The 18,853-nt window shown below is 45.4% G+C and overlaps 1 protein-coding gene across 1 annotated transcript in view; it reads right to left on the reverse strand.

Moving 5' to 3' along the window:
* Window positions 1-18,853, reverse strand: part of LOC136612220 (uncharacterized) — a 51,210-nt gene that overhangs the window by 14,335 nt on the left and 18,022 nt on the right. Inside the window, exons 5-8 of the mRNA XM_066592458.1 lie at window positions 17,339-18,050; window positions 16,315-17,029; window positions 14,737-14,782; window positions 9,738-9,833 (exon numbers count right to left, since the gene is read on the reverse strand). Of these exons, the coding sequence (XP_066448555.1) occupies window positions 9,738-9,833; window positions 14,737-14,782; window positions 16,315-17,029; window positions 17,339-18,050 (1,569 nt within the window). The remainder of the gene's footprint in view (window positions 1-9,737; window positions 9,834-14,736; window positions 14,783-16,314; window positions 17,030-17,338; window positions 18,051-18,853) is intronic.

Below are 18,853 nucleotides of genomic sequence, written 5' to 3' on the forward strand. Positions count from 1 at the left end.
ATATATATATATATATATATATATATATATATGGACCAGCGCTCAAGCCACAAGGTGTGCCCAGTAGGCAACAAAAGGAAAATAGGCAAACAAAGAGACCGAGAGTGAGCTGCCCGTCACAGGTCGGGCGTCCACATACTCGGCCCAAATATCCCTAAATTAATAGGGAGAGAGTCAGGGAAGGGACCCGTAGGTGGAAACCTTGGTGATAACCAGTATACAAGGAAAAAAGACCCCGCACTACTGTGCTCATGAGATGGTATAGGTGAAGTAAAGAGGCACACTTACTTCGTAGAGGAGCCCTACTGAAAATAACTGGGCTCCCCTAAATCCAAGGACGTCTTTAAAAAGAAGATCCTGGTAGTCTTCAATTATTTATTGACAGGCATAGGCGACAATGGTAGGAATCAGTAGGGTACAACGCGTTTCAGATCTGCAAGCTGCTTTTTCAAGCACAAAACTGGAAATTCGTTACTGATTAGTTGCTGCCTACTTCACCTATAACATCTCATGAGCACAGTAGCACGGGATCTTTTTTCTTTGTATGCTGCAAACAAACATAGTCTGCACATGTGAATGAATACCAAAGATGCCAGCCACAGATAGGTGCGCCACACTATACAAGAGTGCGACCCTACTGGCAATGCAATGGATTGCCCTGTATCACCACAGTCGGTCACACTGGCTCTCTGCATTCCACTAGGGTCTACGGCGATTGAGCCTGGCCTGCAGTCTATCAGGTGTTGTACTATTGGCTTCCTTTTCAAGCCATACAGGCTATAGGCAAAGCCATAAACACTATCAGGTTACAAGTACGACCCTAAGGCTATAGACAAAGCCATTAAAGCTTCAGGCAGAGCCAAAAGGCCATACACAAGGTCATAAAGGCTAACAGACTTAGTCATAAGGTTATCACTGGTCAACACTGAAATTGTTACTGACTTAAAAAGGTCCTAATCTGGAGTATCTTGGTGCGCTGAACACAAATATGACCATTACATTTTTTTAATTGGATCTTGTTTTGAAGATATTTCATATAGTTCATTTTCTGTCTTTCACCGTGTAAATTTATCCAGTAGGACTGTAACAACATTCTTACAGATTGAGTCAGACAGCAGCCGTGTGCTTACAGGACCTGTGATGTCACCATCATGTGATCAGCCTCTGCCTCTGAGCTCATTACCTCACACCTAATCCCCACTATAACCAGTACACCATGTTAACTCCCACAGTACCAGAGTACATATCAACACTTAATCACTATGGGCCTTGTGTGGCGCAGAGTGACAGCAGAATGCAGTCCTAAGTTCTAACTCATGACCTGAAGGATGCGGTTCAATCCCCACATGGTTCAGCTCAAGGTTGACTCAGCCATCCATCCTTCCGAGGCCAGTAAAATGAGTACCCAGAATGCCAAATCCTCAGCAGCCTACTGCCAAACGTGCGCATTGGCTCTCTGCTAGTGTTTCATATAGTATGTGAACACTTGTGGCGAGACACCGCACCTGCAGGCTGCCAACGATTCAACATTCCCTGCTAGGCAGTGAATACTATGTCACTAGTGATGTAGCGTACAGTGACCTGCAGGAAGCAGAATGCCGCAAATGTTTGTTATCTCACAGGAAGGAGAGGATCCGGCCGGCTTGCAGTGAGGTAATCCGGGTAGTGGAGGAGCAGGGGAGGAATAGGTAAGTATTGACTTAAAAAAAAATGCTAGAGCTCCTTTGAGGCAACATTCAATCTCTTATACAGGGTAATTCTTTCAGAAAGCGCTCATTTCTTCCCGCAGCCCCCTGCTCCTATCAGTGGTGACCGCCCAGAGGAGTGCACACCTGAACTCTACCTGATTATGAAAGCACCACAAACCTCCAGGCTAGGTACAACAACCCAGGGAGTACCCCACCACCACTGAAGGGTTCCCCCACAACCACAGGAGAAGTATCCCACGAGGTAGAGAAAGGGACTTCCCTCCAAAACCTCCAGGCAAGATGTAACAACCAAGAGAGTAGACCACCACCGCTGAAGGGTTCCCCCACAACTTGGGAGAAGTTTCCCTTATCATCTCCAGAGCCAGGGGAGCACATCATCCATGGCAGGAGACGAAAGGATGATTGAGGCTGACCTAGGGCTGCAAGTGGAGACTTACATCGGGGACAGGTAACCTCTCATGCCATAGAACTTTGGGAGGGAGGCCCTGCAGTCCACCACCTTTAGAGATCTAGAAGAATCCGTGAAAGAGCAGAGGAAGCTAAGCAGCAGCTACCCCCTCCAACATGCCCTATGGACAGCAGACAGGACCCAAGGAGGTTAAGGGTGTGCCCGCCTTTACAGACATCTGGGAGGTTCTCGTTTCCTGTCTGGATGGGAGACGGTCTCTCACTGGTGTGGTCTTGGGCTTAAGGGAAATGATAACGTGCAGTGTTCATATATAGAAAATAAGGACTCATTCACATCTGCACCCTGCTTCTGGTCCAATTTCTATTCTGGGAGATAAAGAATGGAAGTACGAGAAGTGTCAAATGGACCCGTACGGACCACATTGACTTGACTGGAAAACGCTGTCCGGACCCCATTAAAGACAAGTGCGGCTTGTTTCCCTATTTCATGTATGATTTTATACTGCAGGTTCAGAACTATGCCTACAGCGTAAATGTGAATACAAGCTAAGGGCGCATTCAGACAACCATATATCAGCTGGGTTTTCACGCCCAGCCGATATACAGCGTCCTTCTCTGCAGGACGAGGAAGCTGGAAGAGCCGGGAGCAGTGCTCTGAGGTCCCGCCACCTCTCCACCCCCTCCGCGCCCCTCGCCACTGTTAGCAATGGGAGGGGGGACGGGGCGGAGCTACACCAGGGAACTTAACTCCACCCTTGTCCCGCCCCCTTCCATTGCAAATAGTGGCGAGGGGCGGAGAGGGGGTGGAGAGGAGGCGGGAGCTCAGTGCACTGCTCCCGTCTCTTCCAGCTTCCTCGCCCTGCAGAGAGGGACGCCGTATATCGGCTGGGCGTGAAAACCCAGCTGATATACGGTCGTCTGAATGCGCCCTCAGGGTATTTTTTTCAGTCCTGAAAAATCATGCAAATTTTTTGTGCGGTTTTCACACAATTCTTTTACATTTCTGTGATTATTTTCACATGACTTTCATACGTTTAGCATCAGATTTTTACGGACATTAATAAAATAATGCATGATGGACTAAATGATGTAAAAATGTCTCTCTCACCAAAAATGCAGCCTCCCACTGAATTAGTACTTTCATACATTGGAAGTCAATTTTCTCCTAATTGCACCTGTTAAATGGGTGTTTCCAGACTGTTGGCTAACTCTGTATATATAAAGGACAGGAGAAGTGGTACTGTGCTATAATATATATATATATATATAATATATATACACACACATATATATATACATACACACACACACACACATATATACACACACACACACACATATATATACACATATACATACACACACAAATACATATTCAGCGCTGTGCAAAAGTTTTTGACCGCTGTGGAAAAAATGCTTTAAAGTAAGGCCGCCTGCACACGGGCGGAAATCCCAACCGCTGCATGTCCTATTTCTGTGCGGGGCTCGCAGAGCCTCGCACAGAAACGTCACTCACTCGGCCGCCGTCTCCGGTCTGCGCATGCACCGGCTGCCCGGCAGCCGGCACATGAAAGGGCCGGGGCCGCCAGGCGCGGGTGAGTACGCGCTCCTCCCTGCAGGCGCTGGGGTCGGGTCCCGCGGCGAGAATTCTCGCCGCCGGATCCGACCCGCCCGTCTGCAGGCGGCCTTAGAATACCTTCAATAATAAAAAGTGTTAATAGTTTATTTTTGCCAATTAATAAAATGCAAAGTGAAGGAACAAAAGAGAAACTTAAATCCCACCCATATTTGGTGCAACCGCCCTTTACCTTCACAACAGCTTCAGTTCTTTTAGGTACACCTGCACAAAGTCAGGGATTCTGCAGGATTACAGAAAGGTCTATGATCAAACATTTAACCCCTTAGTGACCAAGCTTGTTTGCGCCTTAATGACCAGGCCAAATTTTGCAAATCTGACACGTGTCACTTTAGCATGGAAAAAGACCAGAAAGGTTTTGCATATCCAAGCGATTCTGACATTGTTTTATCGCCACATGTTGTACTTCATTTAGGTGGAAAAAAAAGACCGATAGAATTTGTGTTTATTTATTAAAAGCGCCAAAATTGGGAAAATTTTGAAAGAAATCGTAATTTTTTCACATTTCCAACTGCAATATCTCAAATATGTGCAAACATAATATAGAAATTTTTGCTAAGATTTATATTTCCATCCGTTTACTTTATTTTGGGCGCACATTGGAAAAACTTTCGTTTTTTTTTAAACCATTTAGGAGACGTACAAATGTAACATTACTTTTCAGCATTTTGAGGAACACTTTGTTTTCCTACACTAATCCAAGATTGGAAAGGCTCATAGGAGTCAAAATGATAGATACCCCCACAAGTGACCCCATTTTAAAAACTACACCCTTTAACGTATTCACTGAGGGGTGTCATGAGTATTTTAACCCCACAGTTTTTTTTCAGGAGTCAATGCAATTTAGAAGAGAAAAACAAAAATGTCATATTTTTGCAAATATGTCATTTTAAAGACAGGACTTTTTTCTATAGTACACATGAAAATTAGGATTTGCACCCCAGAATGGATACCCCTGTTTGTCCCGTGCTCAGAAACATACCCATTGTGGCCCTAATCTTACGTTTGGATGCACAATGGGGCCCAAAATGAAAGGAGCAATCGGTGGCTTTCGGAACAGAAATTTTGCTTGAAGGAGATTTAGGCCCCATTGCCCACTTGTAGAGCCATTGAGTGACCAAAACGATGGAGAACCCCCACAAGTTACCCCATTTTGAAAAGTAGACCCCTTAACGAATTTATCTAGGGGTACGATGACTTTTTTGACTTCACAGTTTTTGAATGAATCTAAGCCAAGCCGAAGGAAAAAAAATACAATTTTCATTTTTTGGGTAATTCTGTCATTTTAAAAGCAGTTTTTTTGTACAGCACATATATGAATGAAGACTTGCACCCCAAAATGGATACCCCTGTTTCTCCCGTGTTCAGAAACATACCCATTGTGGCCCTAATCATATGTCTGGATGCACAATGGGGCCCAAAATGAAAGGAGCAACCGGTGGCTTTCGGAACAGAAATTTTGCTTGAAGGAGATTTAGTCCCCCTTGCCCACTTGTAGAGCCATTGAGTGACCAAAACGATGGAGAACCCCCACAAGTTACCCCATTTTGAAAAGTAGACCCCTTAACGAATTTATCTAGGGGTACGATTACTTTTTTGACTTCACAGTTTTTGAATGAATCTAAGCCAAGCCGAAGGAAAAAAATTACGATTTTCATTTTTTTGTTAATTCTGTCATTTTAAAAGCAGTTTTTTTGTACCGCACATATATGAATGAAGACTTGCACCCCAAAATGGATACCCCTGTTTGTCCTGTGCTCAGAAACATGCCCATTGTGGCCCTAGTATTACGTCTATATGCACAATGGGGCCCAAAATGAAAGGAGCAACCGGTGGCTTTCGGAACAGAAATTTTGCTTGAAGGAGATTTAGTCCCCATTGCCCACTTGTAGAGCCATTGAGTGACCAAAACGATGGAGAACCCCCACAAGTGACCCCATTTTGAAAAGTAGACCCCCTAACGAATTTATCTAGGGGTATGATGACTTTTTTGACTTCACAGTTTTTGAATGAATCTAAGCCAAGCAGAAGGAAAAAATTACGATTTTCATTTTTTTGGCAATTGTGTCAATTTAAAAACTGTTTTTTTTGGAAAGTGTACATAGGAATGAAGACTTTCGCCCCAAAATGGATACCCCCGTTTGTCCCGTGTTCAGAAACGTACCCATTGTGGCCCTAATCTACTTAAAGGAAACATAGCTAGGCCTATAATGGAAGGAGCACCCGTTGGATTTCAGGGTACAACGGAATAAATTCCAGTCCCCATTGCCCACATGTAGAGCCATTGAGCGTCCAAAACGATAGAGAACCCCCACAAATGACCCCATTTTAAAAACTAGACCCCTTAACAAATTCATCTAGGGGTGTACTGCATATTTTGACCCCAAAGTATTTGAATGAATCTAAGCAAAGCAAAAGGAAAAAATTACGATTTTCATTTGTTTGTCAATTTTGTCAATTTAAAAACTGTTTTTTTTGAACAGTGTACATAGGAATGAAGACTTTCACCCCAAAATGGATACCCCTGTTTGTCCCGTGTTCAGAAACATACCCATTGTGGCCCTAATCTACTTACAGGACACATGGCTAGGCCCATAATGGAGGGAATGCCCGCTGGATTTCAGGGCAGAACTGAATAAATTCCAGGCCCCATTGCCCACTTATACGAAAAAAAATTTGACTTCCTAAAAATAATCCCCCCCGCCATCCCCATTTTTTGGCATTCCCTAAATATTAGATATTCATGTACAAGAAAGGCTAAGCAACTGAACTATGCATGCAAACATAGGAACTGGGGTGCAGAAAAATGGCAACAGGTGCTCGTGACTAATGAGTCAAAATGTGACATATTTCGCTATAACAAAAGGCAGCGTGTTTGCCGAAGGGCTGGAGAGCGGTACAATAATGAGTGTCTGCAGGCAGCAGTGAAGCATGGTGGAGAGTGGTACAATAATGAGTATCTGCAGGCAGCAGTGAAGCATGGTGGAGAGCAGTACAGTAATGAGTGTCTGCAGGCAGCAGTGAAGCATGGTGGTGAGCGGTATAATAATGAGTGTCTGCAGGCAGCAGTGAAGCATGGTGGAGAGCGGTATAATAATGAGTGTCTGCAGGCAGCAGTGAAGCATGGTGGAGAGCGGTATAATGAGTGTCTGCAGGCAGCAGTGAAGCATGGTCGAGAGTGGTACAATAATGAGTGTCTGCAGGCAGCAGTCAAGCATGGTGGAGAGCAGTACCATAATGTGTCTGCAGGCAGCAGTGAAGCATGGTGGAGAGTGGTACAATAATGAGTGTTTGCAGGCAGCAATGAAGCATGATGGTGAGCGGTACAATAATGAGTGTCTGCAGGCAGCAGTGAAGCATGGTGGAGAGTAATATAATAATAAGTGTCTACAGGCAGCAGTGAAGCTTGGTGGGGAGTAATATAATAATAAGTGTCTACAGGCAGCAGTGAAGCTTGGTGGAGGGCTGTACAATAATGAGTATCTGCAGGCAGCAGTGAAGCATGGTGGAGAGCAGTACAATAATGTGTCTGCAGGCAAGAGTGAAGCATGGTGGAGAGCGGTACAATAATGAGTGTCTGCAGGCAGCAGTGAAGCATTGTGGAGAGCGGTATAATAATAAGTGTCTGCAGGCAGCAGTGAAGCATGGTGGAGAGCGGTACAATAATGAGTGTCTGCAGGCAGCAGTGAAGCATGGTGGAGAGCAGTATAATAATAAGTGTCTACAGGCAGCAGTGAAGCTTGGTGGAGGGCTATACAATAATGAGTATCTGCAGGCAGCAGGGAAGCATGGTGGACAGCAGTACAATAATGTGTCTGCAGGCAACAGTGAAGCATGGTGGAGAGCGGTCCAATAATGAGTGTCTGCAGGCAGCAGGGAAGGATAGTGGAAGATCCTTGTAAGTTTACAGTTGAGGATTTGGTCAGGATTAATGTGCTCACTGCTGAGAAATACAGGCAGATATGTATTCATCATGTAATTCCATTACGGAGGCATCTGATTGGATGAACATTTATTCTGCAGCAGAACAACAAACCCAAACATCCACCAATGTCATTAAGAACTATCCTCAGTGTAAGGAAGAACAGGGAGTCCTGGAAGTGATGATTTGGCCCCACAGAGCCCTGATCTCACATTATCCAGTCTGTCTAGGATTACATGAAGAGACAGAAGGATTGGAGCGAGCCGACATCCACAGAAGATCTGGGCTTAGTTCTCCAAGATGCCTGGAACAACCTTCCTGCCGAGTTACTTCAAAAACTGTGTGCAAGTATACCTAGAAGAACCGATGCTGCTGTGAAGGTGGGGGGCGTCACAAAGAATACTGATGGGAATACATTTCTGTTTTGTTCAGTCACTTTGTATTGTGTTAATTAACAAAAACAATGACTACGGCCGGCGGCACACGGACGGGTCGGATTCTGCATACTTGTCTTCTTTTATCTTTACTGCAAGTGAATCCGCCATCAAACATGCGCAGCACACATTTAAAATTTTTTTTATTTTTCTCGTGCCGTCGCTAGATTGATGACGCAGAATCCCCGACCTTCCCCAATTGAAGCCGTCTGTGCGGAATCCGCACTAAAATGGAACAGGCTGCGATTGTTCCTGCAATTCGATTCGGCGAGTGCGCAGGAAGAAACACTTTTCGGCAGCATGTAACAAATGATACCTGCTGATGATCCGCAGTGCGGCGCCGGCCGTGGATTCCACAATGCAGATCTGTTGGTGTGCAGGCGGCGTAACACTTGGGCCGGTTTCACACGGGCGATAAATTTGCGTGATGAGAGAATGCAATAAAATGCAGAGTTATGGCGCCCGTGATTTTCAGGGATTTCCTTCACATTTGGGATGTTTTCACTCATGCGATGCTGTGCAGAGGAAAAATAATAATCGCAGCATGTCCGATCTTCTATCTTCTGCTCTATCTTTATTGGCCGTGTTTCCCTATGGAGTCGTCTGTTTATCACATCCCAACTCACGAACTTGCGATTTTTGTGCGATGCGTTTTTACCATTAGAGAGCCCCTCGGCAGCGATGTCTTGTGAGAAGCATGGCCGACACTCAGACATCTCATGAGCAAAATTACTGCGTTATTGCTGCGATTTTGTGGCGGCGCATGAAACCGGCCTTCCGGCCTCATCAGCGTTCTTCCTCCGCAGCGTTCTCTCCCCACCGGCCAGGAACACTTTCACAGCTCTGTATATCACCGCCATCCATCCTCTGGGACCTTCATACATTCCTCCCCCGCAGCCCTGTAGTAATAACCACATGGACCGTGTCTGACCTCCCCACAAGACCCTCCGCCGCCTCTTACCTGCCGGCCGGAGTCACACGTGAAGGTCTAATATATATATCCTCTGGCTGATAACAGAGACAACAGCAGGGGCCAGGACCTGCTACACTGCAATAGCTGAAGGACCTGTGATGATGTCACCATCATGTGATCAGTATATAAGGGGGCGGAGCTCTTGTGATGTGCGAGGGGAAGAGGAAATTGCAGATGAGTTGGAATCATTCACGATTTATGAAAGCGTCTAAAAGCAAAATGACCTTTTCTTTCCCAAGTAGGCAAAAAACTTTATTTTTCAAGATCACCGTGAGGAATGAGAGCTGCGCTGTGATTGGTTGCTACGGACAACACTTTTTTATTTCTAGACATTGTTCATAAATTTCCTGCTGCGTCTTTAACCCCTTTGAGCCCTGCAGTGTATTATATCCTCAAAGGCTTTGCTGAAGTTACATCAGTGCTGCCCCATCCCGGGGCAGGAAGGTACAGGCACGGGATTATTTGTCTCACGTCCCCCTTGTGGTGTACATGGGTACTATGTTATATTATCTGGTACTTGGCACTTGCTCTTACTTTTTGTTAGCGTGTTACTATATACAAGGGCATAACTAGAGAAGCCTGGGCCCCATAGCAAGCTTCTGAACTGGAGCCCTTCTTTCTGTCTCACCACCTAGATGTTGCGGTCGCTACTTACTGTTGTCTTTGTTACAAATTTAATGGAAAATGTGGATCCACTGTCCACGGAGGACAGTCCTGGAGTGGTTGGTAGCTGACTTCTAAGATAGGTGGACTGTAGACAGGAATTCAGAACAAACTCAGATACAGGAGTACAAGCAGAACTCAGAACAAAGAAAGGAACCACATACTCACGGACAGACAGAGGCAAGATAGATGCCAAACACCGAAAACGTTCACTAGCAAACCTGCATGATTAACCAGAAGGAATAGCTATAAAGGTGCGACAAATTAGTTCATGAATTGGCCAAGTCACTTAAGCCGCGAGCCTAGCTTCAAAGGTCCTTGTTGTCTCACAGTCCCTACACTAACGAGACAACTAACCTCAGGAAGCAAGGCGATCGTCCAGAAAAGGGCATCCCTGCGCTGAAACCTCGGGTGTCTCTATCTCTGAAGGGGTAATACTAGGAACCAGAGGGAACTGGCAAACAGATGGAACCAGATGGAAGTGGCAGCAGACAGATGCAAGATAGAGCAAAGAAAAACTGACATGAAACCGACAGAAAATTACCATAAGAAGTACAGATGCAGATATGCAAGATGCCTCAGACAGAACAGAAGGTCAGAATACAGACCCAAGACAGAGAGGCAGACAGGACACAGATAAGACAGAAGTCAGACAGCAAGACAGAACCCAGAGAGCGGGCAGAACTGACACAGAACAGAATGACCAATGAAGGCTGATTGTCATGAACTAAAACACCAATTCAAAGGCAACCAAGTACATCGTGTACTCACAGAGGCAGAAAAAAGTCTAATTTCTCAAATTTAAGCCCTTCACAGGCCAGAGGCGCTACCATTCTTACCATAGACTAGTAATATCTCTATCAGCAATAGGCAGTGCTTCCAAAAGAAGTTAGAAAAGTCAGGCTGCTTCAACCACAACTGGGGAACATCTTTATCTAATATTCCCAATTTATTTTCTTTTTGGTTGCGGTTGATTGCAGATTGCCTAAAATACTGAGATCTATACTTTGTAGAGACGCTGCCTGCTCACTGCAGACTGTCTTCTCTATAAAAAAGAAAAATTAAAATATTTAGATCTCAGTCCTGCATCCTATAGAGTGATAGCCTACATTTAAGGCTGCTCTCTGCTAGTTATGCAGACCTGACTATATGAGATCTATACCACAATGAGCAAATGATTGACCATCACAATATTGCTCCTAAGGAAAAGAGATAGATCTCATATCAATCACGATAATAGAGTTTGGCACTATCTGGAGTGACTGTCTATATTCAAGGCTGTCCTCCTATAATTGTGCAGACCTGACTATATGAGATCTATATCATTTATAGCAGCACATTGTTTATCATAAGACTGCCTCTTTTGAAAAAAGGAGACAGGATCTCATATTGATTACAACTATACACAAACCACTTTGATATTATAGTTGTTTTTCTATATGAATCCACAAACTCTATATCTAGAAAGTACTATTTGCACTGAATACTCTGTCTCTGTAAGAGTTATCATTATCATCTCCAAATAGAGCTAACTAGACTCTGGAATAGTCATCTGTATGAAACCAGAGCTACAATAATCTACATGAAAGTAAATCTCCTGATGACCCGCTAAAATAAGCGGCGAAACGCGTCGAGATTTAATGAGATTCAAACAAATATGAAAAATATAAAAACTGGAGATTATAATGTTACATGTGTAACAATAAGGATAGGTGAGGGGCTTTTATGAACTTGATCACTATTTGTAACAATAGTTATCATCAAGTTCATAGACATACACCTTGGTTGTTCGCAGACCTTCCATCCTCTGATACTGGAAAAGATACAAGACTATTTGTCGTGATACTTGTACTGAATCTAAGTCTTGATCAAACCTCGATCATAGGAATAAATTTCTGGGAAGATATGCGTAATCAAAAATAAACTTGCTCCCACCCCAATCCAAGTTTTGCGAAGTAAAGGACAGCTACCGCACTATCGTAGAAATACATGGCCCTGTCTTAGACACTAGAAGGGTATGAAAAATTAAGCGAGTGGCTATAGTCGTTCTCCTCTTGGCTAAGGCCAATATATTGACAATCTAGAGGGTTATCTGTAGTGCCCTATTTTTTTGTTCTATGTTTTTTTAATAAAAGTTATTCAATAAAAAGAAGTCATTTTAAACTATGTCTAAACTGTGAAGGGCAACCAAGTACATCAGCTCACCTTAAATTGGGGAGTAATGCCCAATTAACCCCACAGGTGATCTGAGAGGCAGAGAACTGGTTAACCCTGTCAGTGCTGATTAACCCTCTCAGTGCTAGACAAAAGGAGAAAGTAAGGGCAGTGGCCCTACATATATAATAAATAATAATAATCTTTATTTGTATAGCGCCAACATATTCTGCAGCCATATCTAATAGCTAGCATCAGAAGTTATTTTGTATGCCATCCTAGTGCTGCCAACCGTATTTGATGGCAGGACCGCCATAAGAAATTTCTAGGCTTCATATAGCCAAAGTGTCACCTCTGCACAGAGGCCCAATCTATTACGGGCTGAGAGGTCTGTAGGGATACGGGGCATATTTTATAAGGGGCTCTTCAGGGAGAGAGGCACAATGGGCACTGATCTACAGCTTAAAAAATGGTAGACTCATAGAACAGTACAGTTGGTCATCGGGCCCAACCACCTGCTCAATGCAAGATCACTAAATCATCCCAGACAGATGTCTGTCCAAGGTAGATCTTACTGACCCGATTCAGGTGAATTTAGAAAGCACAACTCTCACGAAGGCTAATAACATGCATGTGGAGGTGAAGCCGTTGGGCAGAATATGGTATCCTGAGCTTGATCCAGTTTTAGTGCAAGGATTCCCGGATAAGGATTGCCCAGTGACAGGCCTGGACCTCCAGAGTGAGACGCTCACAGATAGGACTCATGTTGCAGAAAAATCTCTCCATTGGTTCTTCTCGAACATTAGACCTATCTGTGAGCGTCTCACCTACTCCAAAGATCCAGCACTACCAATGGGAAATCCTTTTCCTCCGTTCCTTATGAAAAAAAAGCACAAAGAAGAGCATCAGAAATTAATGTTGAAAATTGGTGTTAAAATTGGAGTAAACACTTTAACATATCAGAAAGTATGAAGAAAATGATCACAGGTAGTGGACTTGTTTTCCTATCTCTCTTGGTGGCCCTCAAGGTTCTGTACTCTTCTCCATAGCTCATAGAATCCCATGGTTTTCAGTACCAGCATGGACAAATACAAAATTCAGTATCTTTCCCGCAGCTCTATCAACCCTTCACAAAAACTATCAATCAAAATCAATGGTTCCAATATTCCCCAGTCTCACAAGTCCAGTGCCTCTGGGTCATCTCCTTTGATTCTGTCCAGTATTTCAAACCACACATCTAAGCCCTTACCACAGTCACTCTTTCCTCAACTTCAAGTTAACAAAAATGCTAGTGCATGCCCTCCTGCCTAAACTACAGCATAGAGATGAGCGAGCACACTCGTCCGAGCATTAGGGTACTCGAGATGCTTGTTACTCGAGTCGAGCACCATGCGGTACTCGAGTCAATTCCATTTCCATGCTCGCATGTTTAGCACCATTTTCTAGCCAATAGACATGCAGGGAAGGCATTACCACTTCCTCCTGTGACATGCCAGCCCTATCCCACCCCCCTGCAGTGAGTGGCTGGTGAGATCAAGTGTACTTAAAGCGGTCCGCCCGCGGCTTGCCTCAGACACACGCTGGCAGGCATTAGGGAAAGTGCTGCTGCTGATATAGGGAAAGTGTTAGTGTAGGATCCTGTCCTCAAGAACCCCAACAGTCCTTCTTAGGGCTACATCTGACTGTGTGCATTACTGTTGTGGCTGGCTGGGAGCAGTAGTGCACAAATTTTTTTTTTCCATCTCTGGCTGTGCAGGCCATTACAGCTATAGCGTTCTCAGTCTGCAGTCTATTATACAGAGTATAGGGACAGTGCTGCTGAGATAGGGAAAGTGTTAGCGTAGGATCCAGTCTTCAAGAACCCGAACGGTCCTTCTAAGGGCTACATCTCACCGTGTGCATTTTACTTGGTGCCTGCTGGGAGTTGTAGTGCTTCTATTTTTGTATTACGCAGCTAGGCCTGTTTGCAGCAGCCTTTTGTAATATGTTTTACTGGCTGGAGTGTGCAGTAAAATATGACTCTCACCGTGAAAGTGCATGCAAATAATTCCTAGCCTGCAGCTGCCAACAAACTTATTTATACCGTTCTGTGTCTGCAGTGAATTAGACGCAGAGCGTTGGGCCACAGCCACTTCTAGAGGGAAAGTTATATACACTATACAGTCCGTATCCTCCGTGCAAAAACCGCAAAGCTCCTTCGTTGGGCTACATCTTACCATGTGCATTTTACTTGGGGCCTGCTGGGAGTAGTAGTGCTTCCATTTTTGTATTACGCAGCTAGGCCTGTTTGCAGCCTTTCAGTTAGACTTTTTTCTGGCTGCAGTGCTGTACTATAACGCTCTCACCGTGAAAGCGCACTCCAATTATTCCTAGCCTGCTGCGAACTACCTCATTTATACCGTTCTCTGGCTGCTGTGCATTACACAGAGGTCTCACCGCTAAATAGTACTGTAATATTACCGGGGCCACTGCAAAGTATTTCAGCTCAGCCGCTGTGCAGAGCGTCTGACAATACCATTTCTGTTGGTGCGGTTGAGATCGCTGCAGTTACCAGCACTATCCACTGGCTTTACAGTCTTCTCCCCCTCCATACAGCCTCTATAATCTACAAGTCTCTGCGAGTAGTAAATTACCCCTAGGTATCAGTGCAAGACAGCGGGTTACTTTTTTCAAGTCACAGCATAGAGCCTCCACTATCTACAAGTCTCTGTGTGCGGTGAATTAAGGCTCAGTTGTCAGTGCTGTACAGTGGGGTAATTTATTTGGGCCCTGCTCTATCCTTAATCCACCATGATGAGGAGTAGGGGTAAGGGTCGAGGACGTGGACGTGGACGTACATGCGTGTCTGTACCAAGAGCAAAACAGGTGGTTTGGGCACTGCAACTAGAAAGGACGCACACGGGCTGGTCAAGTTAAGAAAAATGTATTTACTACAGGTTAATAAAGGCAAGTTAATGGTAAAAGAACAGGAATAAGGACAAGCAAAATACACAGCATAGTTGGAACAATTCAAGTTGGATTTCACAATATATTCCACATTTACTATGTCCACCTCCACAGCACGGACACTGAAAGAACAATATTCCCAAAGCTATCCCTAACTGACCCTAACTTCACATTTGGGTGCACACCCCTCTTACCAGTGGTCCGGGTGGACTGCTTACAGTTTGTAGAAGCGCGCGTTGGGGCCCAATGTCGTCCCTTTCTTGTACAGCAAAGCTTCCTCTCCTCACGGTTATCACAATATCCAAGGCAATATGATCCTTCTCAGCAGGCAGGAAAACCAAATGGATGCAATGAAATCCAACAGCAAGTAGCTCAGCACACTGACAGTCCTGCAGAATCCATACACCCCGGTGTGATATAAGCCAGGGTTTTGCAGTTACCGTCCGGTACTCAACAGCACTGCCAGTCTTTAACTTTGGCGGCAATGTCCACAGCCACAATGTCAGTATTACTGGTTAGCCACTGGGCACAGTCCTTTCAGCATGGCTCCACTGAACATACTGTCTCTTTATACTCCGTCTGCCTCTGGACTGAATTACACACAGGTTAGCTGCACAGGAAAGTCCTCTAAGATCTCCACACACTCTCAATGCAGCACAGACACTTGGTACTCTCTCTTGCAAAGATGGCTACTGCTCCCCCTGTGTCGTCGCATCCTGCTTCCTTCTCATACTGTGTCTGCAGTCAGGCAGGCTGACCTCATAGGGGTGTGTCCCTCCAGCATCACATTCCCATTGCAGTGGCTGCTGTCTTAAAGGACCTGAATCACAGAAACACATATACACTCAACTTTAAACACTTTAAACAAATTAAACTTGGCACATCATTGAGCTGTTTATTACATATTCCCCCCACTTTAAGATTGGCAGTCCCTGCCAATGACTGAATATCCAGAGGGTTGTACTTTTATGCGCAGAGTGGTAGTGTACCGTTGTATGGCACGCCAAACAAACTCATCCTGCAAATACCGAACAGGGGGGGTGCCAGCATTTTTCCTAGTAGTCCGTCTGAGGACCTGTGGAATACTCTGGGACACTTCAGCCATGGGCTGAGAAGTACTAGCAGAATCCGCACCAGTGGGGGCACAGGCTGGAGGCTCAGTGGTCAACGGTGGAACATCCTCAGGAGCAAGGATCGGCCAGCAATCATCCTCATCGTAATAGGCCCATTCCACACCACCAGTCTCTGACTGTGGTAGCTCATTGACGTTGGCATTTCTGGTACAATTTGTTTCTTCAGAATTACATAGGTGCAACATATTTCTGTGAAGTACTCGAACACAATCAGCTCCTTCCTTCTGGACACTGGCCCATTGGCATACTTGCGGCCAACAACACAATATGGCACAGCCTTCCATCTGCTTTCCAGTTTCCCTTGGGGCTTCTTGACACGCACCAGAACCAGGTCACCTGGCTGGCACTGGAGTCTTATCAGAATGAGAATGTTCACGTAGACGATGCCGCACTAATCGATGGATTGTCTCAAGTCTCTGCTGATGCGCTCGTACCCAGGAGTTTGGATCCCTTGGAGGGAATCCATCCACATCAGTCAGCTGTAATTCTCCCATACTTCGCCCAGACCGCCCAAAGAGGAGAGTATAAGGGGAGTACCCCGTTGTAGAATGGACATGATTATTATAGGCCCACACCATCTCAGACAAGAACTGAGGCCATTGTAACTTCTTGTCTTCCTCCAGAGTCCGCAGCATCTGTAGCAGAGTTCTGTTGAATCTTTCACAGGCCCCATTCCCTTGCGGATCGTATGGAGTCGTGTGCGACTTCTTTATCCCATAGATGCGTTGAACTTCCTTCATTACATGGCCCTCAAAGCAGGCTCCCTGGTCGGAGTGGATGCATTGAGGACACCCATACACTCGAATGAAATCTTGACACAGAGTCCGAGCTGCTGACTCAGCTGTCTGGTCCTTGGTGGCGGTTACCACTGCAAATTTGGTGAAGTGGTGCACCATTACGAGGCAATACTGGTGCCCGCTGTTGGATGGGCCCACCATTAGATAGTCTATCATGTCGATTTCCAAAGGTTCCTGGGTCACTATGGTTTGCAGGGGAGCGCTCTGTTCCATTGCCTTATGGGTCTCACAAGTTCGACATCTGCGGCATGCTTCTTCAACCATTTGATGGAGACCATGGCAGTAAATCAGAAATGCTGTAACCAACTAAAGGTCTTCTCGTGACCAAAGTGACCATTCTTGTTATGAGCCTCCATCGCCAAAGAGCGAGCCAATAGGCACTACAATTTGGTATCGAACATCGATTTCAGAAGGTAGATAATCCTTTCGGCATAGAACTCCATTTTTCATCTCCAACTTCTCCCACTGACTCAGAACCCATAATATCTCCCGTGTCAGTCGTTCTCTTTCCTCTCTACAGGGCTTCTTGCCTTCTTCAACAAACTTGATCATCCGTGCCAGACCCTCATGGGCCTGCTGCATCTGTGCCCATTCCTGCCTTGAGGGACCAAAGAAAGGAGCCACTTCAGTCCCTTCCATTTCACACTGATTAGCGGTGGCCAAGGCCTGAGAAAATCTGCTGAAGTCAGGCACCTCCACATGCTCTAACTCATGATCCACATCTCCTGTGGGGGTCTGGGTAGTTACCCTGGAAAGTCTGTCAGCATTCTGGTTCTCTGTCTTGGTCCGATACTTAATGTGATAATTGAACTTAGACATTCGGGCTATCCACCTCTGCTCTAAAGCCCCAAGCTTGGCATTTTCCAGGTGAGCTAATGGGTCAGTCAGTACTAAAACTTCAGCCCCAGTCAAATATTCAGAGAATTTCTCAGTCATGGCCCATACTAGTGCCAACAGCTCCAACTTAAATGAACTATAATTCTCGGGATTTCTTTCAGAATCCCGCAAAGACCGACTGGCGTATGCTAAAACCGGCTCCTGGCCATCCTGAACCTGGGAAAGCACTGCTCCGAGACCATACAGGCTTGCATCCGTATATAGCTGAAACAGTAAGTGGTAATCAGCATACGCCAAGATTGGGGCCATTGTCAGAGCATCCTTCAATTCCCGGAAGGCTTGTTCCTGCTCAGTTCCCCATTTCAAAGACTGGTTCTTCGGACCACCGGATGTGCCCCGTAGGAGAGCATTTAGTGGTGCTGCTACCCTGGCAAAATCCTTAATAAACCATCGATAGTAACTGGCTACTCCAAGAAATGCCCTCACTTCTCGCAGGGTAGTTGGTGTCGGTCAATCTTGATTGTTGGTCAATCTTAAGATCTTCATACACTCTCAATGCAGCACAGACACTTGGTACTCTCTCTTGTAAAGATGGCTTCTGCTCCCCCTGTGTCATCACATCCTGCTTCCTTCTCATACTGTGTCTGCAGGCAGGCAGGCTGACCTCATAGGGTTGTGTCCCTCCAGCATCACATTCCCATTGCAGTGGCTGCTGTCTTAAAGGACGAGAATCACAGAAACACATATACACTCAACTTTAACACAGTTTAAGTAAATGAAACTTGGCACATCATTAGGCTGTTTATTACACATGCGTGTGGGCACAGGCCAAGTACCTGGTCCTGGTGAATCACAGCCGGCTGCTGCGGGATTAGGAGAGAGGCAAGTTTCTGGGGTCCTCAGCTTCATATCCCAATTTATGGGTCCACATGGTAGACCTTTATTACAAACAGAGCAGTGTGAGCAGGTCCTGTTGTGGATGGCAGAAAATGCATCCAGCAATGTATCGGCCACCCAGTCTTCAACGCAGTCATCTACTCCTGGCTTAGGGACTGCAACTCTGAATCCTCTGGCTGCTGCTCCTCCTTCCTCCCAGCCTCCTCACTCCATGAAAATGACATATTCTGATGAGCAGCCACGCTCCCAGGAACTGTTCTCGGGTCCCTACCATGAGTGGGAAAAACTGGTTCCTCTGTCACCTGAGGAGTTTGTCGTGACCGATGCACAACCTTTGGAAAGTT

This window comes from Eleutherodactylus coqui, chromosome 1 (assembly GCF_035609145.1).
Source record: "Eleutherodactylus coqui strain aEleCoq1 chromosome 1, aEleCoq1.hap1, whole genome shotgun sequence".
NCBI classification, from domain to species: domain Eukaryota; kingdom Metazoa; phylum Chordata; class Amphibia; order Anura; family Eleutherodactylidae; genus Eleutherodactylus; species Eleutherodactylus coqui.